This window comes from Schistocerca cancellata, unplaced genomic scaffold, assembly GCF_023864275.1.
Source record: "Schistocerca cancellata isolate TAMUIC-IGC-003103 unplaced genomic scaffold, iqSchCanc2.1 HiC_scaffold_426, whole genome shotgun sequence".
NCBI lineage: Eukaryota > Metazoa > Arthropoda > Insecta > Orthoptera > Acrididae > Schistocerca > Schistocerca cancellata.
In genome coordinates, this window is record NW_026046443.1 from 1,362,230 (window position 1) to 1,382,560 (window position 20,331).

The 20,331-nt window shown below is 37.1% G+C and overlaps 1 protein-coding gene across 1 annotated transcript in view; it reads right to left on the bottom strand.

Annotated features, from left to right (window-relative positions):
• Positions 1–1,543: 1,543 nt before the first annotated feature.
• The window catches only part of LOC126124779 (extracellular matrix organizing protein FRAS1-like), a 452,648-nt gene continuing 433,860 nt past the window's right edge, over positions 1,544–20,331 (bottom strand). The window contains exons 19-20 of the mRNA XM_049915125.1: positions 14,030–14,197; positions 1,544–3,161 (exon numbers count right to left, since the gene is read on the bottom strand). Coding sequence (XP_049771082.1) covers positions 2,970–3,161; positions 14,030–14,197 — 360 coding nt within the window. The 3' untranslated portion in view covers positions 1,544–2,969. The remainder of the gene's footprint in view (positions 3,162–14,029; positions 14,198–20,331) is intronic.

A 20,331-nucleotide genomic window follows, 5' to 3' on the forward strand; every position in this document is an offset into this window, starting at 1 on the left:
AGCATGTTTCGTCATGGGATTGTTTAGCTGGCGAGAGAGTGTTACGGAGATACTAAACCAACTCCACTGGCAGAAACATAGATGTTGGGCAGTGAGTAGACATGTAGAAAAGTCCAGTTAACAACTGAATTTTGGTCAAAGCCCAAAAATAAGCTGCAACATCTGAGGAGTGAGTGGCCTTTAAGTTTGTGTGTCTGTGTGTGTGTGTGTGTGTGTGTGTGTGTGTGTGTGTGTGTGTGTGTGTGTGTGAAGTCATCTCAGATCTAAAATTTGGATGACATTAAATGAATATGAAGTAGAGAGCACATTAAAAATTGATTTTTTTCATGATAAATGTAATTTCAAACACAGAGGAGCATTTAATTATTGTCTTATTTCCAGTGCTCAACTGATATAGATTTCAATAGCTTTAGTGTGGTTGTAAAATGAAGTATTGCAGTATGTACTTAAAACATTATTAATAGGTAATTGTTAACTGTGACCAGTTCAAAGAAATTATATTACTTATTTCAGCTGAGATGATTAAGCAAGGATTTCCTAGATCCACAGAAATGCATGTTAGATTTCTCCAGTAGATATCAATAAATTGTTGCCCTTTTTAATAGTAAGTATGTTTCTATGTGGTCCCTTTGTTTCAGCAGTGTTTTTATACCAGAGCATGTTACTGTACTTGATATGTTCCTTGGAGCCAAATCTTATGTTCTTGTTGCCAGTAATAAATGGTGTGGAAGGTGACCAGAGGATCTGTTGCAGTAGGAATCTGGACAGACAAGCAAAACATTAGTTGGCACAAGTGCACTTTAAATAAATACTTTGTGGTCATTTTGTGGGTCGAGAAATGCTACGTTGTTGATAACTTGTGGCTGACATGGCTAGCTATAAGCTGAGGCCCAATTGTGTGTGTGTGTGTGTGTGTGTGTGTGTGTGTGTGTGAGTGTGACACTGAATGGCTTCTGGTAGGGCAACTATCAACAACTCGGTGTAACATTTGGCACCAACTAACAACATGGAAGTACTCTCAGGTAGCAGAAGGGTGCCCAGGTGCCTGCCATTTATAATGCCATCATGGTAGTCTTCAGTGGTTGGTGGCCTGCAGGTTCTTTATTGGTGGTGATATTCCAAGTGCCGCTCACACTGCCCACAGAAATATTCGAGGCTCCGGCTTCAGCAGTATTGATAGGCTATGATACTACAGTATTATTGATTTATTTGAACCAATGCTTTAGTAAACCGTGGCTCCCCTCCCCTCTCCTCTCCTCACTTAGTGTATTTCTGAGTTGTAAAGCATCAGATATCACTGCAGAATAAAATATGAAAGTCTTACAGATTTTTCATTACTGAGCATAATTACAATGGCTGTAGGTTTCAATACAGTGCTAATAAAGGCTTTTTATTTTTGTGGAACACTGTTTTATCATAGTTTATCATCAGGAAATTAAATAACAACATTAATTTTTTCTAACAATTTATTTTAATACCAGAAGTACAAAAGTCATATTAATATGCAGTTAAAATTAAATATTAACTTAATTTTTTAAAAGTAATATGAATACACAGGATAATATATTGTAACAGTTGCCAGTAACTGTTTATGTCATGGGAAAGATTTGTACTGTGCTCCTTTGATTTTTCTTCATTAAATTCTAATGCATTGGTAGTAGCAGTGACGACATAGTAACAACAGCAGCAGCAGCAGGAGTAGTAGGTATAATAATAATAATAATAATAATAATAATAATAATGTATTTAATGGTGGATAACCAAGTTTGTAAAGTTATACATTCCACCAGTACAGGACTTATTATAAAATCCTAGAAGGAAAATATCTTCTTATTGTTGAAGAAACACTGTATAAGATAGATAATGTGTGAGCTTGGACATAGAGCATTTGAAGTGATACCTCCTGGTAGAATTTACTGATTCCATAAATTAGTCTATCATTATACATGAATCACATTGGAACAAGGAAGGAGCTAACCAACAACAAAAGCTCCCTAAAAGATCCAAAAGCCAGATATAATATAAAATCTGGCATGTGTAGAAAGTTGGTACGACACTAGTATACTCATATTGGGTGCAAGAGCTACTCATAAATAAAGCTATATTATTGAGTTAAATATGCCATTGAATATAATATTATGCTTAGACAGTTAATAAATTATTTTTTGTGCTAATTAAATAAATGCAAGAGCAGCCGCATTAAATTCATTTGTCATAAATAACAAAAGGACTGAAGATGGCTTTTTAACATATTGACTGTTTGTGGACTTGTAACATGAGTCATAGGAAATGTGTTCAATCTAAGCAGCTATGAAATTGTAGTAACCAGCAAAAAATGTTTTCTATTTGTTTCTCAGGAAACTGTATAAGTGGTAACACTAATTTCCAAGTTTCGGTGAGGTGTATCTTAGGCCACATGCACACTGGCATGATTAATTGTGCTGTGTCATGCACAGTTGTTGATTACGCAAGATTGTATGTAGTGCACTGTTCATGGACACGAGTGGCTGGCAAGCTGGGTGTGACCAATTTTGTGGGTGCAACACAAATGTGATAGGAGAAATATGTAATTTAAGAAATTTACAATATGGTCACTGTGTTTCTCTAGGGAACATGGGTTGTCTGTGTACAGTTGTTTATCTTTCGCTATTTCATCTGCCTTTTTTTTATAGAACTTAACACTGAAGCAACTATTAAGAAAGTGAGACAATCAATAACATTTTTTTTAAAACAATAATTAAATAAATCTGACAATTTTATTTCAGTTATTTGATTTTCAGCTGTATTGGTAAGTCAGAGATCTGTGACCTCCGTAATTTTAATTCTCACTTTTAACATTCATGCCATATCTAATGTGTGAGATTACAGTTAATCTCAAAAAATACTAGAATCTACAGTTGTCCACATAGTTAGTTCCTCCTCTGTCTAAACATACAATGATATCACTACATGAGGTAGTATTTATAATATCACACTTCAGTGCCTTCGTTAGAAGCCAGGTCATTCCACACAGTGACTGGTATAGCTCTCAGCAGCACTTGTTGCTTCCCAGTATTGGGGCTTTGCAGTGAGCTATTGAGAGGGGCAACGACATCAGAAGTAGGTTGCCTTCTTGACTGACACAATGCTCCTCCCAGGCAGCAAGCAGTCAGAAGAATTACCTGGACAAGAAACAAAGGAATTATACAGCTGGATCATTACAGACAAGTAGATTCTGATAGCTTATAAATATAAATGGAAAATAAATGCTTTTGGTAGGATTTATTATCAAATACAGGGAAACAGAGAAACACTAATTACAGATGCCAGCAAAAATGTGCAGAAATGCTATATTAAATGGAACATTACCGTCAGAGCTCTGATACCAGTGCAAAGCAACATCACAACTTTCTTAACAACTGCTATTTTTTTTATATACAAGTCAGTCTGCACATCATGTCTGCAATTCTTAAAACAAACTAGTTTCCAACAATTTTATTTTTGAACGTGATAGATATGAGTTATGACTGGCAATTTATGTATGAATTGTGATTGAAATTTAGATAGAGTGTCATGTTTCAAGCACACATATAACTGGATCCTATTTCATTGCATAAGAAATGATTATTATTGCTGAAAGAAAAAAAAGTGATGTTTGAAATCTGACACATATTGCTTTGTTTGGTGGTGGAATTAAAAATGTTGTCATTGGGACACTTAAATATGTGTTCCAAAGTGTTCAGTATGTATGCTTGGAAATGACAAACTGTAGAAACTGGATTTACAACCAATAAATATATTGGCCATAAGTGGTAATTATGTCCAAAAATTATAGCTATTGCCCCTTTGTTAATCAAACAGTTTTATTGTGTGAAGAGCTTTGTACCTCTATATACATGACTGCACATTTGCAGAGTTTCATAAAAAAAGAGTACTTGAGTTAATCACAGAATGTAGACATGGGATCAAAATATCACGTGCTAGAAAGATAGCTCTAAATTGTTTAATGAAAGGACTAACTTTAATCTGATCCTGGAAAATTCACTATAAGCTCTGTAATGTGTCATAAAAATGGCAAAAACCATGTACTATGCACAAAAAATTCAAAATTCCAAGAACAAGGCAAGAAAAACCCAGAGCATTATTAGGCATGAAATGAATAAAACTGGCAAGGCAAATGATATTGAACTCACAAATGGCAGTAGAAGTGAAACAGATGATATGAAATTAAAACCATTGGCTATTAAATCCAATGGATTCTTCCTAACAGTAACTGAGAACTCAGGGACAAAAAAAAAAAAAAAAAAAAAAAAAAAAAAAAAAAAAAATCCATTGAAAGAAGATTTGATAAAGTTACTTAGACAAGTAATGTGTACTACAACACCAGACATTAGTTTTGTTTACTCATTTGTTAAAGAGATCATGAAAATCGTTAGGTTACTAAAAGGTAGTTATTCTTCTGGTTATGATGATGTCTCAGCCAAAGTATTAAAATCTTGTGCTGACTTGGCAGCACTGCCCTTGAGATGCCATTATAATCAGTCAATGAATCAAGGAATATTATCTGAAATACTGAATTATGCAGTAGTAACAAAATATACAAAAGTGCAGGTAAGTGACCTCTAATTATAGGCCAACCTCACTTATTTCCATGTTCTGGAACTTTTTTTGGGAGACTTACAACAAAATACTGAAACAACTCAGTTTGGCTTCCTCAGAGGCTTCTCTGCCAACCAATATGTGATCTCAAAAACTCAGTTAATGTAGAGCTGAACGTAAAATTCTGCCAGGGAAACTGAAATGATAGTGCATTAAAAGTCTTCCCCTTGCATGGATGAAGTAATATCTTAACAACAGAAAAGAAAGTGTCACATTAGCAAATGTTACATGGGAATAAGATAAAATTCGGAGTGGGGAAACTATTAAATATGGTGTGCCACAAAGTTCAGTGCATGGCCCAATCCTACTTTTGTTCTACATTAATGGTTTCCTGGGGAAATTGAAGAACTCATAGAAAACAGTAATGTTTTGATGTGATATGAGTTTATTGAGAAAAGTTCCAAACACGTCCATACCATACGCAGAGGTTGGAAGAGGCTTACAACTGGTTCACAGCCAGTAGCTTAAACCTTAATCTTGCAAAAACTCATACAATCCCATACAAATAAAAATGACTAACAGGTAACAGAACTAGAGATCAATAGGCATACACTGGATGAGGCTCCATGTGTGAAGTTCCCACTTCAGATGGGTAATAAAATGATGTGACACCAGCATGTGGGTAAGGTAACAAGAAACCCCAACTCTGCACGCTTTGCACTCAGAAATTTCTGTCTCATTGTTGACCCGTAGAAAAGATTGCTACTACACTTTGACTACTTTTTCTCAGTTCAGTCCTATGACAATCTTCTGGGGCACTTGAGCTGAGATGAAATAAGAGTTTATTCTACAGAAACATGCAATAAGATTATTGTGTAAAGTTGTAACTGACGATCTTGCAGAGACCTGGGAGTCTGATGTTCACACACTAATACATATTCTCCCTAATGTTATTTGTGGTTAATAACAAGAGTGAATTAGGATGAACTGAGCAATTGACAACAACCTTGCTAGGATCAGAAATAATTTCAGTATAGACTATGCATCCATCTGTAGGATTCAGAATGAAGTTTTATATTCTGGTGCCAAAGTCTCCAATATGTTGCCAGGGGCCATCTGGCAGGAAACTGCAAGTCCCCACACAGTAAAAAATACATCTTTAGTCATTCCTGCTACAATATATCTGAATATCTGGACACACAAATGTAAATTCTGTGTAACTAATGTGTGTATCAGGCAGATCCTAATTTTGTCCGTATGTAGACAGCTAATAGTGACCTGTCTAAAATTAAAATCATTCTTTGAAGTATTAGATAATAACAGCCCCTGAGTAGTATAGGAGTAGGATTGATGGAACATGATGTGTGAAAGAATGAGTGAATGAATGAATGAATTATACCTTAAGAGATCCCTGCATAATTAGATTTGAGAAACATAGATTACAGACAAATCATTGTATGGGAGTCAAGGAAAGCTTTTTTTATTGTATATAAATATTAACTCAGGTTGTGGGAATGGAGAGCTATTTTATGGTGTTTTTGTCACGTTCATCTGTAGTAATTTTGGACCACAGAAAACTTCTGTATGGTGATGAGAGCACAGAGGATAAAGATTGTAACTGCTTCATCATAGAGTGCCTTCTCAACCTTGAAAAGATCAAAGGATGCACTGAGTGCCCATAAACCACACACACACACAAGGAATGGAGATCATGTTCTCATTGTTTGACAGTCATATAAAATGGAATGTCTTTTGTGATTTGAAATGGTGCATCAGAATGTAAATGTATCAAAGGAAGCAGGAGAATAATCTTTGTAAATGTGTATGTATGTTTCTGAAGAAGTCCAAGAAACCTAAACTTTATTGAATGAAAAACATATTAATTTTTTCATTTAGATCCTTTAAGCCCAAAATCAGATCCTCAATTAAACACCCATATGCATTGCAAATACAGTAAGGCTCAGAATGGAAGGCAGTAATACTAATAATAGCAATAATAATAATAATAATAATAATAATAATAACTGCCCACCTCTGCGGTCAAAGTGAGTGCTTTTTGTGATAGGAAATGATGTCTTTATTTACAGCTATTGTTATGTAATGGAAAATACAGGATGGAATAATGACAATATTATGAAAAAGGATAGTGGCTACTCAACATATGGCAGAGATGTTGAGTCACATACAGGCCTGTGGGGCCAAAAGCTTTCACAGTCTTTTCATTGCGTCTATCTGCAACATAGCATCTCTGCTATGTGGTGAGCAGCAACTTTTCATAATATTGTTACATAAGGGTAATATCAGGCCGGCCACAGTGGCCGAGCTGTTCTAAGCGCTTCAGTCTGGAACTGCACGACTTCTACCGTCGCTGGTTTGAATCCTGCCTCGGGCATGGATGTGTACGATGTCATCAGGTTAGTTAGGTTTAGGTAGTTCTAAGTTCTAGGGGACTGATGACCTCAGATGTCAAGTCCCATAGTGCTCAGAGCCATTTGAACCATTTGTAATATCAAATATGGTACTGTTCAGTGCAGGTATGTTACCCTAGAATGAGACTGGAGTCATATTTTATTGTTTGTACACGTCTATACTTAGTAAAGCTCTCACATACAAAAAGAATTGCTTTTGTTTATGATGACATTGAGTGTCAAATATATCTCAAGATGGGAGTGTCAACTTAGTTCAAAGAATAATTTCAGATCGTAACACAGGTACTCAAGTAATCAGCTTTCTAAGGAATACATCTCACATACTTTATTAGGGAACATATTGCAGAAATGTGATCCTTCTTGAAAGGGAGGTATCAGAGAGCACAGGACACACTCCAGCACTACATGGCTGCCATTTCACTGCCACACCCAGTCTTTTAATTTCCTTTATTTTTATTTTTATTATTATTATTTTTATTTCTCTCATTTTCGCTACCTACCCCCTCCCCCCTCCGCACCTTCTCTCCTACCCTCCGTCTAAACTGCAACACTTCAATGTCCGCCACTCCCACCATACTATCCCTCCCCCTCCCTTCTCCAGCCTCCTCCTCACCCCCACCCAGTTGCCACTCCCATCATGCACTGGTGCTGCTGCTCGCAGTGTAGTTTCAGCTCTCTGAGACTGCAGATGTGTGTGCTAGTTGCACTTGCGTGAGTGTGTGTGCGTGTGTGTATGTGTGTCTACTGCTAACAAAGGCCTTAATGGCTGAAAGCTATGATTGTGTGAATCTTTTTATTGTGCCTATCATGGCTTAGCATCTCCACTATATGGTGAGTAGCAACTTACCTTCTCTCATATTGTTACATTCCATCCTGGATTTTCCATTGGATGATACTTTTGTTGATCACTCCTACTACCCTTCTTGTAGATGGATGTGTCCTGTGCATTTTCCAACTACTGGGCACAATTTTCTGTTTGAGGCATCTACAATATTTTATATTTAGAAGAGGGCCTCTCAGTTGCACATTCAGTATAGAATTTAATATGGATTCCATCGGGCTCTGGAGCCCTGTTCAATTTGAATGATTCCAGCTTTTCTCAGTACAACTGACAGTAATACTGATTAAACTTATCTTTTCAGTGGTATGAGGATTGAATTAGGATGATTCTCTTGTGTTTTCCTTTGTAAAGAAACATTTGAAAAAAAAAAGAGTTAAGCATTTCAGCTTTTGTTTTGCTACTCAGTTTCAGTTTCCATCTCATTCGCTAGGGACTGTACACTAACTTTGGTGTTGCTAACAGCCTTTAGATATGACCAGAATTTCTTTGGGTTTTATGAAAGATCATTTGACAATATTCTGCTATGGTAATCATTGAAGACTTCATGCCTTGCCCTCTTGACTGTCAAATGCATTTCATTCAGCATCTATCTATAGTCCTATGCTTTATTTTACATCTTTTATACTTTAGTCTCTGTTTCTTTAGAATTGTCTTCCATGGAGGACTCATGGAACACAGTTTGGGAAACTCTGCTATACACTCTAATGTAATAAATGTATATTTTGTAAACTGTACAGACTATCATCATTCAAGCTGCAACAACAGCTCAGTGTTTGAGTCACTTCTACCCCAAGAAAAACATTTAAGTACATTTTCATGGTCTAAAATTGCTCCCCACAATATTAGTAAAGCAATTAACAAGCTTGGAAATTCTAAAGCAGAGGAATGTTATGGAATGACTAACTTTGTCATAAAGGTATAGAAAATAAAATTAAAATTCCATTGTTTTATCTAGCCAAGACATATGTGGCAGATGATATTTTCCCTGAAGCTCTTAAAATCAGTGTTACTCTCTTGATATTTAAGAAAGGAGAAAGACACCTCCCTGGTAGCTGTAGACCAATGTCAATTGTTCCAATTGTATCAAAAATAATAGAAAGCTGTATACACAGACAAATATATGCTTATTTTGAAAATAACAGGTTACTGATTGCAAACCAGTTTGGCTTTACATCAGATCTGTCAAAAGTAAAAGCAGCAGGAAATCTGTTAAATATTATACATGTGGTATACTTATATTCTTGAGTGAAGCCATCTACTGAGTGTCACACTATCCTATCTTAATAAAATTAGCTCACTATGGAATTAGAAATAAATTGTCAAGTGTATTTAGAACCTATCTGACTGGAATGCTACGCAAGTATATGCAACTAACTGGACATCACACTTGTTGAATATAAAAAAAAAAAAAGAATACCACAGGGGTTGGTTCTTGGACCGCTTCTCTTCAATTTTTATATAAATGATTTCTCAAGTTATACCATGTGAGAATGTGCTGTATGCCAGTGACCTCACACTAATAACAACAGATAAAAACTTAAAAAGTGTTCAAAATTACAACAGAGAAGTAATCAAGATGACTAAACACTGGTGCTAGCCAACCAGCTGCCCATTAACAAAATAAAAACAAGACAACTATATTTAAGTCTCAGAACAATGAAGTCTGAGAATAAGAATATGAAATTACATGGTCTTGAGATTTATAAAAGACTGTTCTGTGATGGACACAGAAATTAATTAAGCAATAAATTAGCACAAGTATAATTTCTATTATATAAATTAAGATGAATTGTCAATAAGAATCTGCTACTATACTAGAAAGCCATTAGTGTGTTCTACGTCTGCCATCATTAACATTCTGACAGTCCCCAGCCTTTACATCTACAGATGTATAATTTATCCTACAGAAAATCTAAACAAATTAGACTAAGAAATAGTTCACATCTACACAACGCAAAAAATATGGGGAGGGGGGGGGGGGAGGGGGTACCTCAAAAGAAACCAAACTTATTTTTTTTAAACGTATTTATTCACATTCAATGTACTCTCCACTTGCACTAATACACTTGTCTAATCTTTTGTTCTATTTTTCTAAACATTGTTTAAATTCATCTTTTATGATGCTTGACAGTGTCTCCATCATTTTTTCCTCACCTCAGCAACCTCAACAAAATGATTTCCTTTCATGTCTCCTGTCCTTGTCAGAAAAAAAGAAGTCGCAAGGGGCAAAGTTGGGTGAGTTTGCGGGCTGAGGAACAGGAGTCATACTATTTGTGGTCAAGGGTTGTTGTGCAGACTTGGCTTTGTGAGAAGGGGCAGTGTCACGATGGAAGAACCAGTCACCTGACTGCCACAAATCAAGCTGCTTGTGCTACACACTGTTGCTCAGTATTTTCAAAACTTCCAAGTAGAAAGCCTGGTTAACTGTCTGACCCTGTGGAACAAACTCTGAATTGATGACTCCTCTCATATAAAAAACGAGTCATCATTCTTTTAATGTCTGGTTTCACATGACAAGCTTTCTTGGTGTGAGATGAATTTGAAGTCTTTCATTGGCTTTGATTGTTGCTATGATTCAGGTTCATAAGCATAGCATCAAGTTTCATCGCCAGTGACAATTCTGAAAAAAAGTTTGGATCATTTTGTGACTCTTCTTTCCAAGCACAGCATGCTTCCATGTGTCCTTTTTTTCTTCAGCAGTCAGCAGTCATGGCACAAATTTGGCACCCACCCTTTTCCATTCCCAAATCTGCCACAATGCACTCACTGCACTGAATTGAAAGTCACTCTATCATCAATCTCCATTGATAATCCCATGAATTTTTTCAAGATTTTCATGCGTTTGGGCCAGTGAAGGTTGACCAAAATGATGTTCATCACCGATTGACATTTCACAATTTCTGAAATGGAAAAACGATTCAAACACTTGAGTTTTCTCCATAGCATTGTCCTCATACACACTCTTTAACATTTCAAGAGTTTCTGTTCCATTTTTTCTGAGCAAAAAGCAGAATTTCACCAGCATATACTGTTCACAAAAATCTGCCATTGCAAAACTGGCAATCACACAAAACAGTTGTGACTGTAACTTCTGCTGAAACTAGGCCTGACCTTCAGCAGTATCACTCAGCTTACTGATTCTGGAGTGTTTGCTCTATGTGCTCATAGTGGCAAAACATGGTACTACGAAAGCTGTGCCCATCAAAAAATTAGTTTCTTTTGGGTCCCCTTTGTAATCACATGATAGATTTACCATACTCAAGGCTTTCTCACACTCAGATTAGACAAATCTTCTTTGCATATATTTTTGCTGTTACCAGCATTCTCAAAAATTTTCGAAAAAGTAATGTACAGTCGTCTTTATAACCATCTTATCTCAAATAACATACTGCCAAAGTCACAGTTTGGATTTCTAAAAGGTTCTGATATTGAGAAGGCTATCTTCACTTACAGTGAAAATGTGCTTAATTCATTAGACAAAAAATTGCAGGCAACTGGTATATTTTGTGATCTATCAAAGGCATTTGACTGTGTAAATCACAATATCCTTTTAAGTAAACTAGAATATTATAGTGTAACAGGAAATGCTGCAAAATGGTTCAAATCTTATATCTCTGGCAGGAAACAAAGGGTGTTATTAGGAAAGAGACATGTATCAAGCTATCAGGCATCATCCAACTGGGAACTAATTACATGTGGGGTCCCACAAGGTTCCATTTTGGGGCCCTTACTTTTTCTTGTGTATATCAATGACCTTTCATCAGTAACATTACCAGATGCCAAGTTTGTTTTGTTTGCCGATGATACAAACATTGCAATAAATAGCAAATCAAGTGTAGTCTTAGAAAGATCAGCCAATAAAATATTTGTGGACATTAATCACTGGTTCCTAGCCAATTCTTTGTCACTAAACTTTGAAAAAACACACTACATGCAGTTCAGAACTTGTAAGGGGTGTCCCAAGAGTATATGTCTAACATATGATGACAAGAAGATAGAAGAAGTGGATAGTGTTAAATTCTTGGGATTACAGCTTGATAATAAATTCAATTGGGAGGAGCACACCACAGAACTGCTGAAGCGTCTTAACAAATCTCTGTTTGCAATGCGAATTTTGTCAGACGTAGGGGATATAAAAATGAAAAAGCTGGCATACTATGCTTACTTTCATTCCATAATGTCATATGGGATTATTTTTTGGGGTAATTCATCAAGCCAAGCTAAAGTTTTCCGGGCACAAAAACGTGCAGTAAGAATTATATGTGGTGTGAACTCAAGAACATCCTGCAGAAGCCTGTTTAGGGAACTAGGGATACTAACTACAGCTTCCCAATATATTTATTCCTTAATGAAATTTGTCATTAAAAATATATCACTTTTTCAAACCAACAGCTCAATTCATGGAATCAATACTAGAAATAAGAATAATCTTCACAAGGATTTAAAGTCACTTAGTCTTGTACAAAAAGGTGTGCATTATTCAGGAACACACATTTTCAATAACTTGCCAGCAGCCATAAAAAGCTTAACAACCAATGAAATTCAGTTTAAGAGAAGTCTAAAGGATTTATTGGTGGCCAACTCCTTCTACTCCATTGATGAATTTCTTAGTAAAACCAACTGATTTGTATATAAGTACAACATAAATTCTGCACAATTTCAGTGCAGTAATGTGTTCACTGAAAATTTGTGTGTGTGTGTGTGTGTGTGTGTGTAAGTATAATCTAACTTCTGCACCATTTCAGTGCAGTAATGTGTTCATTGTAAATAAGTATTACAGTAGTTGTATTACATGTTTATTACCTTATAAATAAATAAAAAACATTTTTATTTTAAATTCAGTGCATTAGTATTTGTAAAATGACTCTTAGTGTTCATTAAAAAATGACGATCATTCCACTTGGGACCTGTGGAATGGTACATTAGCTTATTTGTTTTAGTTGTAAATATTTGTCATGTATTGTTGTTTTTCTGACATGTTCCACATCCAGGAGGACCTCCTCACTACGGATCAATTGGAATGAAAGTAAATCTAATCTAATCTAATCTAAACTCACAAATTTGGGCAACAGCCATTAAATTTCTGAATGCTAATGCTAGTGGCTATACGAAGTCTTTGAGGTTTTCATGACATTATTGTTCCAGAAGATAATGGAAGACCCTGTGTTGCCCATATTGCCCAGGCCTACCTCTACACAGAGGCTGTCTGACTGCTGCACTGGCCAGCTCACTTGCCAGATCTGCCACTCTTTTAATACATTTGATCATAGGTTGCCAGGAGACAGGTATGCCACCATTCACATGCCACTTAGATTGATGAACACTGGCATAGAGTTGAAGCTGTGTTATATGACATGTCCATAGCTGACTTAGTTTGGCTCAAATCCAGGTAGGAATATCAACAATGTAGGAAAATACAGATTGCTACTTACCATAAGGAAGACATGTAAAGTTGCAGACAGGCACAATTGTAAGACACTTACATAAAGCTTTTGGCCACAGCTTTCATCAGTAAAAGAGAGACACACACCATTCACACACATAAGTGAGCACACCTCACATACAACACACACACATACACAAAACACACACACACACACACACACACACACACACACACACACACACACACACACACACGACTTCCAACTCCAGCATCTCGGGCCGCAATGCAACTATCATGTGGGATGCAAGCAGCAATCAGACATGGCAGTCTAGTCCCGGTACACTCCATCAGACAGCATTCGTCTATCTCCCCACACGTACACTACTATCCTTACCCCTTCCCCATCCCCTCCAGATTGCTGCTTGCGTCCAATGTGATAGTTGCAATTCAGCCTGAGATGCTGGAGTTGGAAGTCTTGTGTGCATGAAGTGTGCTTTGTTGTGTGAGTGAATAGTGTGTGTCTCTCTTTTACTGATGAAGGCTGTGGATGAAAGCTTTATGTAAGTGCCTTTTAATTGAGCCTGTCTGCAACTTGATGTGTGTTCTTTGTGGTAAGCAGCAATCTGTGTTTTCCTACATTGTTGTTAGTGTGACTCAGTGCACACCTGGGTTAGAGCCATTGTTGCCATGAGATGTGACAGCCCTGTGTATTAAATTTCACACCCTGTACACTCCAAAATCAATTATAAATATTACATATTTTTCCTACCAAAAATTAGTTTGTTCTAGACATACCCCAGCAGCTGCAATAAATGTTCCTGGAGCCAACACTTCTTTTGCGTGAGGTACATTGATGGATGGTTCAAGCAAAAATGGTTTTACAGTTGAGGCATTCTCTGGCAGTCCATTATCTACACTTCTTGTATATCGTGTGGCACTTCTTGGACCAATACTGTACAATGCCTGTAGAATTAAAGAACATGTGCATAAAGTAAATATCATTAGCTGTTTGACACCAAGAACATGTTTAGTGCCAAGAACATAATAATTTCACCCTTGATTCAGAATTTTTCTGTTTAATTTCTATTATGTATGTATGTGTCGTAATGTTAAATTTTTAGTTAGAAGACAAAATAAAAAAATTGGCCAAGTATGAGTAGGCCTCTTGCACTGAGGGGTTCTGCACAAACTTAATTATGTACTGAGGATCTCAATGATTTTGCCTGTTAATGATATTGATACTGACAAGATATCAGTCCCAGGAATTCCAAGACAATATGAAGATCTGTACAGTAGTTCTCGATACTAGCCCAGACATACAAACAGAAGCAAGCAAGGGACTTATGTTTATATATATAGAGAGAGAAGATTTAAGAAAATATTTTTATTACTTACTAAAATGTGACTACAATTTACATTTTATGTTGGCATGAATTAATACTTTCTATTATGCTTCTGACAGATGATGAACGCAACGTAAATCCCAAAGGCAAAAAGAGATTTTTTGTGTGATATAATTTTTCCTTTACTTGTACTGTAAAACCTTGCTTCTTGATGATTTCATGGTTCTAGGTCAATGGACGTACTCAATAGATTTTAGTGAGTGAGTTTATGGATATCAAAATACGTGACATAAATGGCTGTATCTTTTGATTGCACTGACTTAAAAGCTTAAATGTTTTACACTGTCAAAGGCTTGTAAATTTTAGTATGTGAAATGATTGTCAACTTGATAAGTTTACCTGTTTCTGAGAAATATGTTTCGAACAGACAGGCAGACAAACAAATAAAAAAATGACAGAAAAAATATTTTTTCATGTGGTGTAACTTCTTGTCAAATTTCATTGTTCTAGCTCAATGGGAAATACTTTAGAAATTTTGATGAGGGAATTTGCAAATATCAAAATATGTGACGTAAATCAGCATATCTTTAGTCTGCAATGACTTAGAATTTTAAATGCTTTACACCACCAAGCGACCAGAGACGTTAGTATGTGATGTAAATCTGAATCTGATATGTCTACCCATTTGCGAAAAAAAGGATTCTTACCAGTGGACAGATAGACAGACAGACTGACAACATAGTGATCCTGTAAGGGTCCATTCTCACCAAGGTAGGGAATCCTAAAAAAATGTATTATAATGTAAAAAAAATAGACACATTATGAAACTGAGAAGGGAGAGTCCACTAAACTCGTGAGCAACTGATCTAGATAAAACGGTTGTGAAGGGGAGAGACCATTTCTGTCTTCTTTTACTGGTCACCACTATGGCAGTCAAGCACAAGATAGGTGAGACCAATGTTATCATCACATTTGGCTGAGGCCAGATAGTTGTTGCCTGATGCATAGGGCACAACTCTTTACACATGCCACCATTTCATGGGTGTACTATGAGTTCTTCAGTTAGAGGAAAATCAATGCCACTGGGGTGAACTGTAATGGACAATGACATGTTGATGACATGGATCACTGTTAATTACACTGAGTGATAACAGTAGGTAGATGACAGTACTTCACTTGCCAGTTCAATGCTGTGTAGCAATTGTACCATACAGAACCACCACTTCTCTGCAACAGAAGCCACTGCTCCACACACACATATTTGCTCACTACATGTCACAGGGCACAGAAAATAATATGAGCAGGGGAGTGGGATCACTGGAAGCATGAACTACAGAAAAATGTATCTTGGGCTGACAAGTCACAGTTCACATTACTACAAACCAAGTGATGGTTCAAGTCTCTCAAAAACCACATGAGGTGGCACATTCTGCTTGCCAGCAGGACATCCTTTAGGTATTCTCATGTGGGGCATGATCACTAAGATAAAATAGGGCACCTGGTACATCGGCCACTGTCTCTCTGGTGAAGAGTACAGCAACATACTATGTGTTCATGTGCATCCGTTTGCCTATAGCACCCAGCAGATGACCTTTATCTTCAGAGTGACAGTGAACTTCCTCATTGCTCTTTAACTGTACAGAATCATTTGAGCAACACTGCACAGACATTAGAATGCATTTTTGGCCACTCAGGTCACCTAACTTTGAATCCATTGAGCACATATGGCACATCTGTATGAGATGTCTATATCTTGGATTTACTTCTGACCAGTCTTCATGAGTTTGGGTGGTAGTTAAACTGTCATGGATCAGGAGGGCTTCCCAGTGTGTCCAGTGTCTCACAAAGTCCTTGTATAACACTGCTGTCATAAATTCTGAAGGACTGAAGGGGAGTGCTGCATATTTATAGATAGATGTCTTCAATTAATTTCCACATGTGTGTATGAACTACAGCAAAATTCAAACACAAAAAACACATTCCATGCATTGACATGTTGTCGTGGAAAAATCAATGTACTTGTAATGAGCTGTGTATGATACAATGCAGGAAGACGAGGAGGGGTCACTCTGAAGAGAGGCAATATTGTCAGCCAATTGGGAAAGAAGAATAAAAAGGAGAAGAAGAAGAAGAAGAAGAAGAAGAAGAAGTGAGAAAGGGCCAGACTGCTTCATTCAAGAGTTTTATGGTATTTTATCTATGTGATAGGTAGCCTTCTAAATGCTAAGTGTTTTTCTCAAAACAATTTAGTGTGTGATTGGCAGGTACTTGAACAAGTTGTGGCAACTGCATGACCTCATAACTTCTTCACATCATGTTGCATCTTCTCTGGCCTGAGTGCATTCAATGATTCATTTGTGAAGAGGGTCATAAAGCTGTCATATTCTCTTCTGAGGCAAGCAGGCCCACAATTATTGTACCTGGTCTTTGATATCCTGTATACTGATACTGGATGGAGCTGATGTTTGTGCTGGACCCACAAGTGTTCTGTCAGGGACAGATTGGGCAACCTTGTTGACTGCAGGATTACAGCATCATGTAGACATTTCATATGTATCATGTGGGCAAGCACTGTCCTGTTGAGAAATGGCACCTTAATAATATCACATGAGAGGTAACACATGAGGACGTAGGTAGTCTGTGACATACCATTGTGCCACTAGAACTTTCTCAGTCACTACCAGCCATGACCTGCAATCATACTTGATGGTTCCCCACATCATGATTCTTCCTCTTCTTTTCAGTGATCACAGGCCCTGTAGAACATGCACTGCATCAATGATCTGCTTCCATCTTATTCTGTCTCTCACTGTCCTTTTCCATCCTGCTGGGATTCCTAATGCTGCACCATCCTTCTCTATGACATCTTTCCACTGTGTGTGAAGTCATCCCAATGGTCTTGTTGTTTGGAGAGTGCCCTCAAATGCCTTCTTGGGAATTCTGTTATTTCCATTCTAGCTGCATGCCCAGCCCATTGCAATCTCCTACTTTTTAATTTCTGTTTTACAGTGGGTTGCTTCATTAACTGAAAAAATTCTGTGTTCTTTCAAAATTTCCAGATATCATTCTCCATCACAAGTCTCCAGATTGTTCTCATCACATTTCTTCCAAAAGCATTCAGTTTTTCTCTTTCTTTCTTGGTAAGTGAACAGCTTTCCTGACCATACAGTACTACTGGGCATATGGTGGTGGTAATATCTTCATCTTTGTGGGGATTAACAAAGCTTTACATTCGGATGGGCTGTTTAGAGCATACAGACATCTTGAGCCTGAGGCTATTCTCTCATTTATATCCAGTGTTATGACATTTTTACTGTGGAAATGCAATCCAAGGTGTTTAAATTCATGAAATTTTCTGAATATAGAAGGGTGGTCAATTTAAAAGTGTAGATTTTGGTTTATGGCTCAACCTATTTACATATATTCTGTTTTCTCTTAGGTTATCAAAATCTCATTTTACTGGCTCTGTGCCTAAGAGATCTGTACATGTCTTTTAGCTCTTATTCTGTTTCACTGAGTAAGACTACATCATCTGTGCATGCCAGGAGTTTTACTTCACTGTGTTCAAATCGGAGACCATTGTAGAGCTGTAAATTACTCTCTAAAACCATTTTCTTCACTGCCAGATTGAAAAGAACACATAAAACAGCATCTCCTTGTTGTAAGCCTGTTTTCATTGGGAAGTTGGGGAATATGGATCCTCTGAACTTCACTTTTGCCTGTGAGACATCCATGCACAGTTGTATTATCCTAAGATTTTACTGATATCCTAAATTCTCTTAGTATGTTGTAGAGGCTACTTCTGTGGATGCTACCATAGACCTGCTGGAAATTGTATGTTTTCATTAAATTCCCAGTATTTCTCAAAATTCTACCACAGAATAAGCAGATTGTTAGTTGTGGAATGGTTTGGTTGAGATCCAGCTGGGTATTCTTGAATAATGTTTTCTGTGTAAGGCTTAATTTTATTAAGAATGATCATTGACAGAGCTTTGTATGTTACGTTCAGCAGACTGATTCCTGTGTAATTTACACATTTCATTTTGTTTCCTTTCTTGTGTATGGGGCAAATTATTGCAGCTTTCAGTCTTCAGTAATGTTTTAGTTTTTGAGATCATTGTGATAAGGTTATAAATTTCTTTGTGTAGTTTGTTTTCACCTCTTTTAACATCTCTGCTGATATCTAGTTCTTGCCTGCAGGCTTGTTGTTTTTCAGCTTTTGAATGGTGTGTACCACTTCCTGTTCTGTAATGCTGTATTTGTCAATATTACTGCTGTTACTCTCAATCATTGCACAGTTGAAGGCTATGTGAGGGTCAGTGCAATCTAACATTTCTGAGAAATACTCTTCCCAGACTGCAGAATATCTTCCAGCTGTGTTAGTGTATTTTGATTTTTATGTTTAATGAATATGTTTTCACTTGGATAACCTGTCTTCCTGTTATTTACATACTGAAACTGTGTCTTTGATCCTCTATTCCTGCTTTCCACTTCTATAGATTCCAAGACTCTAGTTAGATATTTCCTTTTCCCTGTTTGTAGAACTCTTGCTGTCTCTCACCTCACTGTGTTGAATGTCTCTCCCCTGTCCTCACTCTCCATATTATGCAGTCGCAGCATCCTGGCTTTTTTCCTCTTTTGCACTGGTCTCTGACTCTGTTTCTCCAGTTTCTCTTTCTTGTCCAATGTTTTCTCTGCTGCATCTGTTACTACTGTCTTTATTCTTTTCCAAATCTTCCCAACACTGTTTTCCTCCCCAACTTTTTGCAATGCTGTAAACTGATTAATAATTTCAATCATGTATGTTTCTTTAACAGACAATTCCTTCAGTCGTTCTACAGTAAATTTAGGTTCTGGCATGGATTTTGGTCGTTGATTCCGAATCATCTTGATTTGCCATAACATGGTCCATTTGATTTACAGTTTTGCCATCTGGAGAGCACCATATACCTTTGTGATTTTCTTTGTGAGAGAGCATCATGGAGCAAATTCACATATTCTTTGACAATGTGAAGTTGATCATTTGTAATCCATTTTCATTTGTGGTGGAGTGCTTCTATGTTTTCCTGTTGTGGCAGTGAACATATCCTCTTTACCTATTTTTCCATTCAAATCTCCTAGGATAATTCTCACACCATGACACCAGGATTAAAACCACTGTACCTCTCCAAAACATCCAAAGGGTGGGACCTCTCCCCAGATTGCTGCCATACTCTTCAATGATGGCTTGCTGATGATGATTACCCAGGGCAGTGCAGAAATGCAATTCATTGCTGAATACAATGCAATGCCATTCATCAGCAGTCCAAGCTTCCTTGTCACAGCACTACTCCAAATGCAGCCTTTTGTGTTGTGGTGTTTATTACCTCGTCTAGCTGCTGCTAGCCTCTGATCACTGGTGCAGGGTGACATAGAATGTACTTCTCATCAGATGCCAAGCACAGATGCAAAGTGATTATGATGTACTTGGGGCATATAATAATCTTCCCATGTGGTGATCAACAGAAACCTTGATGATGGATATTCCTGTCCTAACATTCCTGTGCAGTCTAATGTTAGACCACTATCACTAAAAAATTGAAGGCCCACAATGAGGCTTCTTTCAAACTACGCCAGGTGCTAACGAAGCTATCTCACATCAGTACGCAGCATCTCCATGTCCTTTACAATTATCATTCAACATCTAAAGCCGTTCACACCACTATGTGCTCTAAAAGGCCTGGTCAGAACACTAAACATAAACAAAGCTAACAC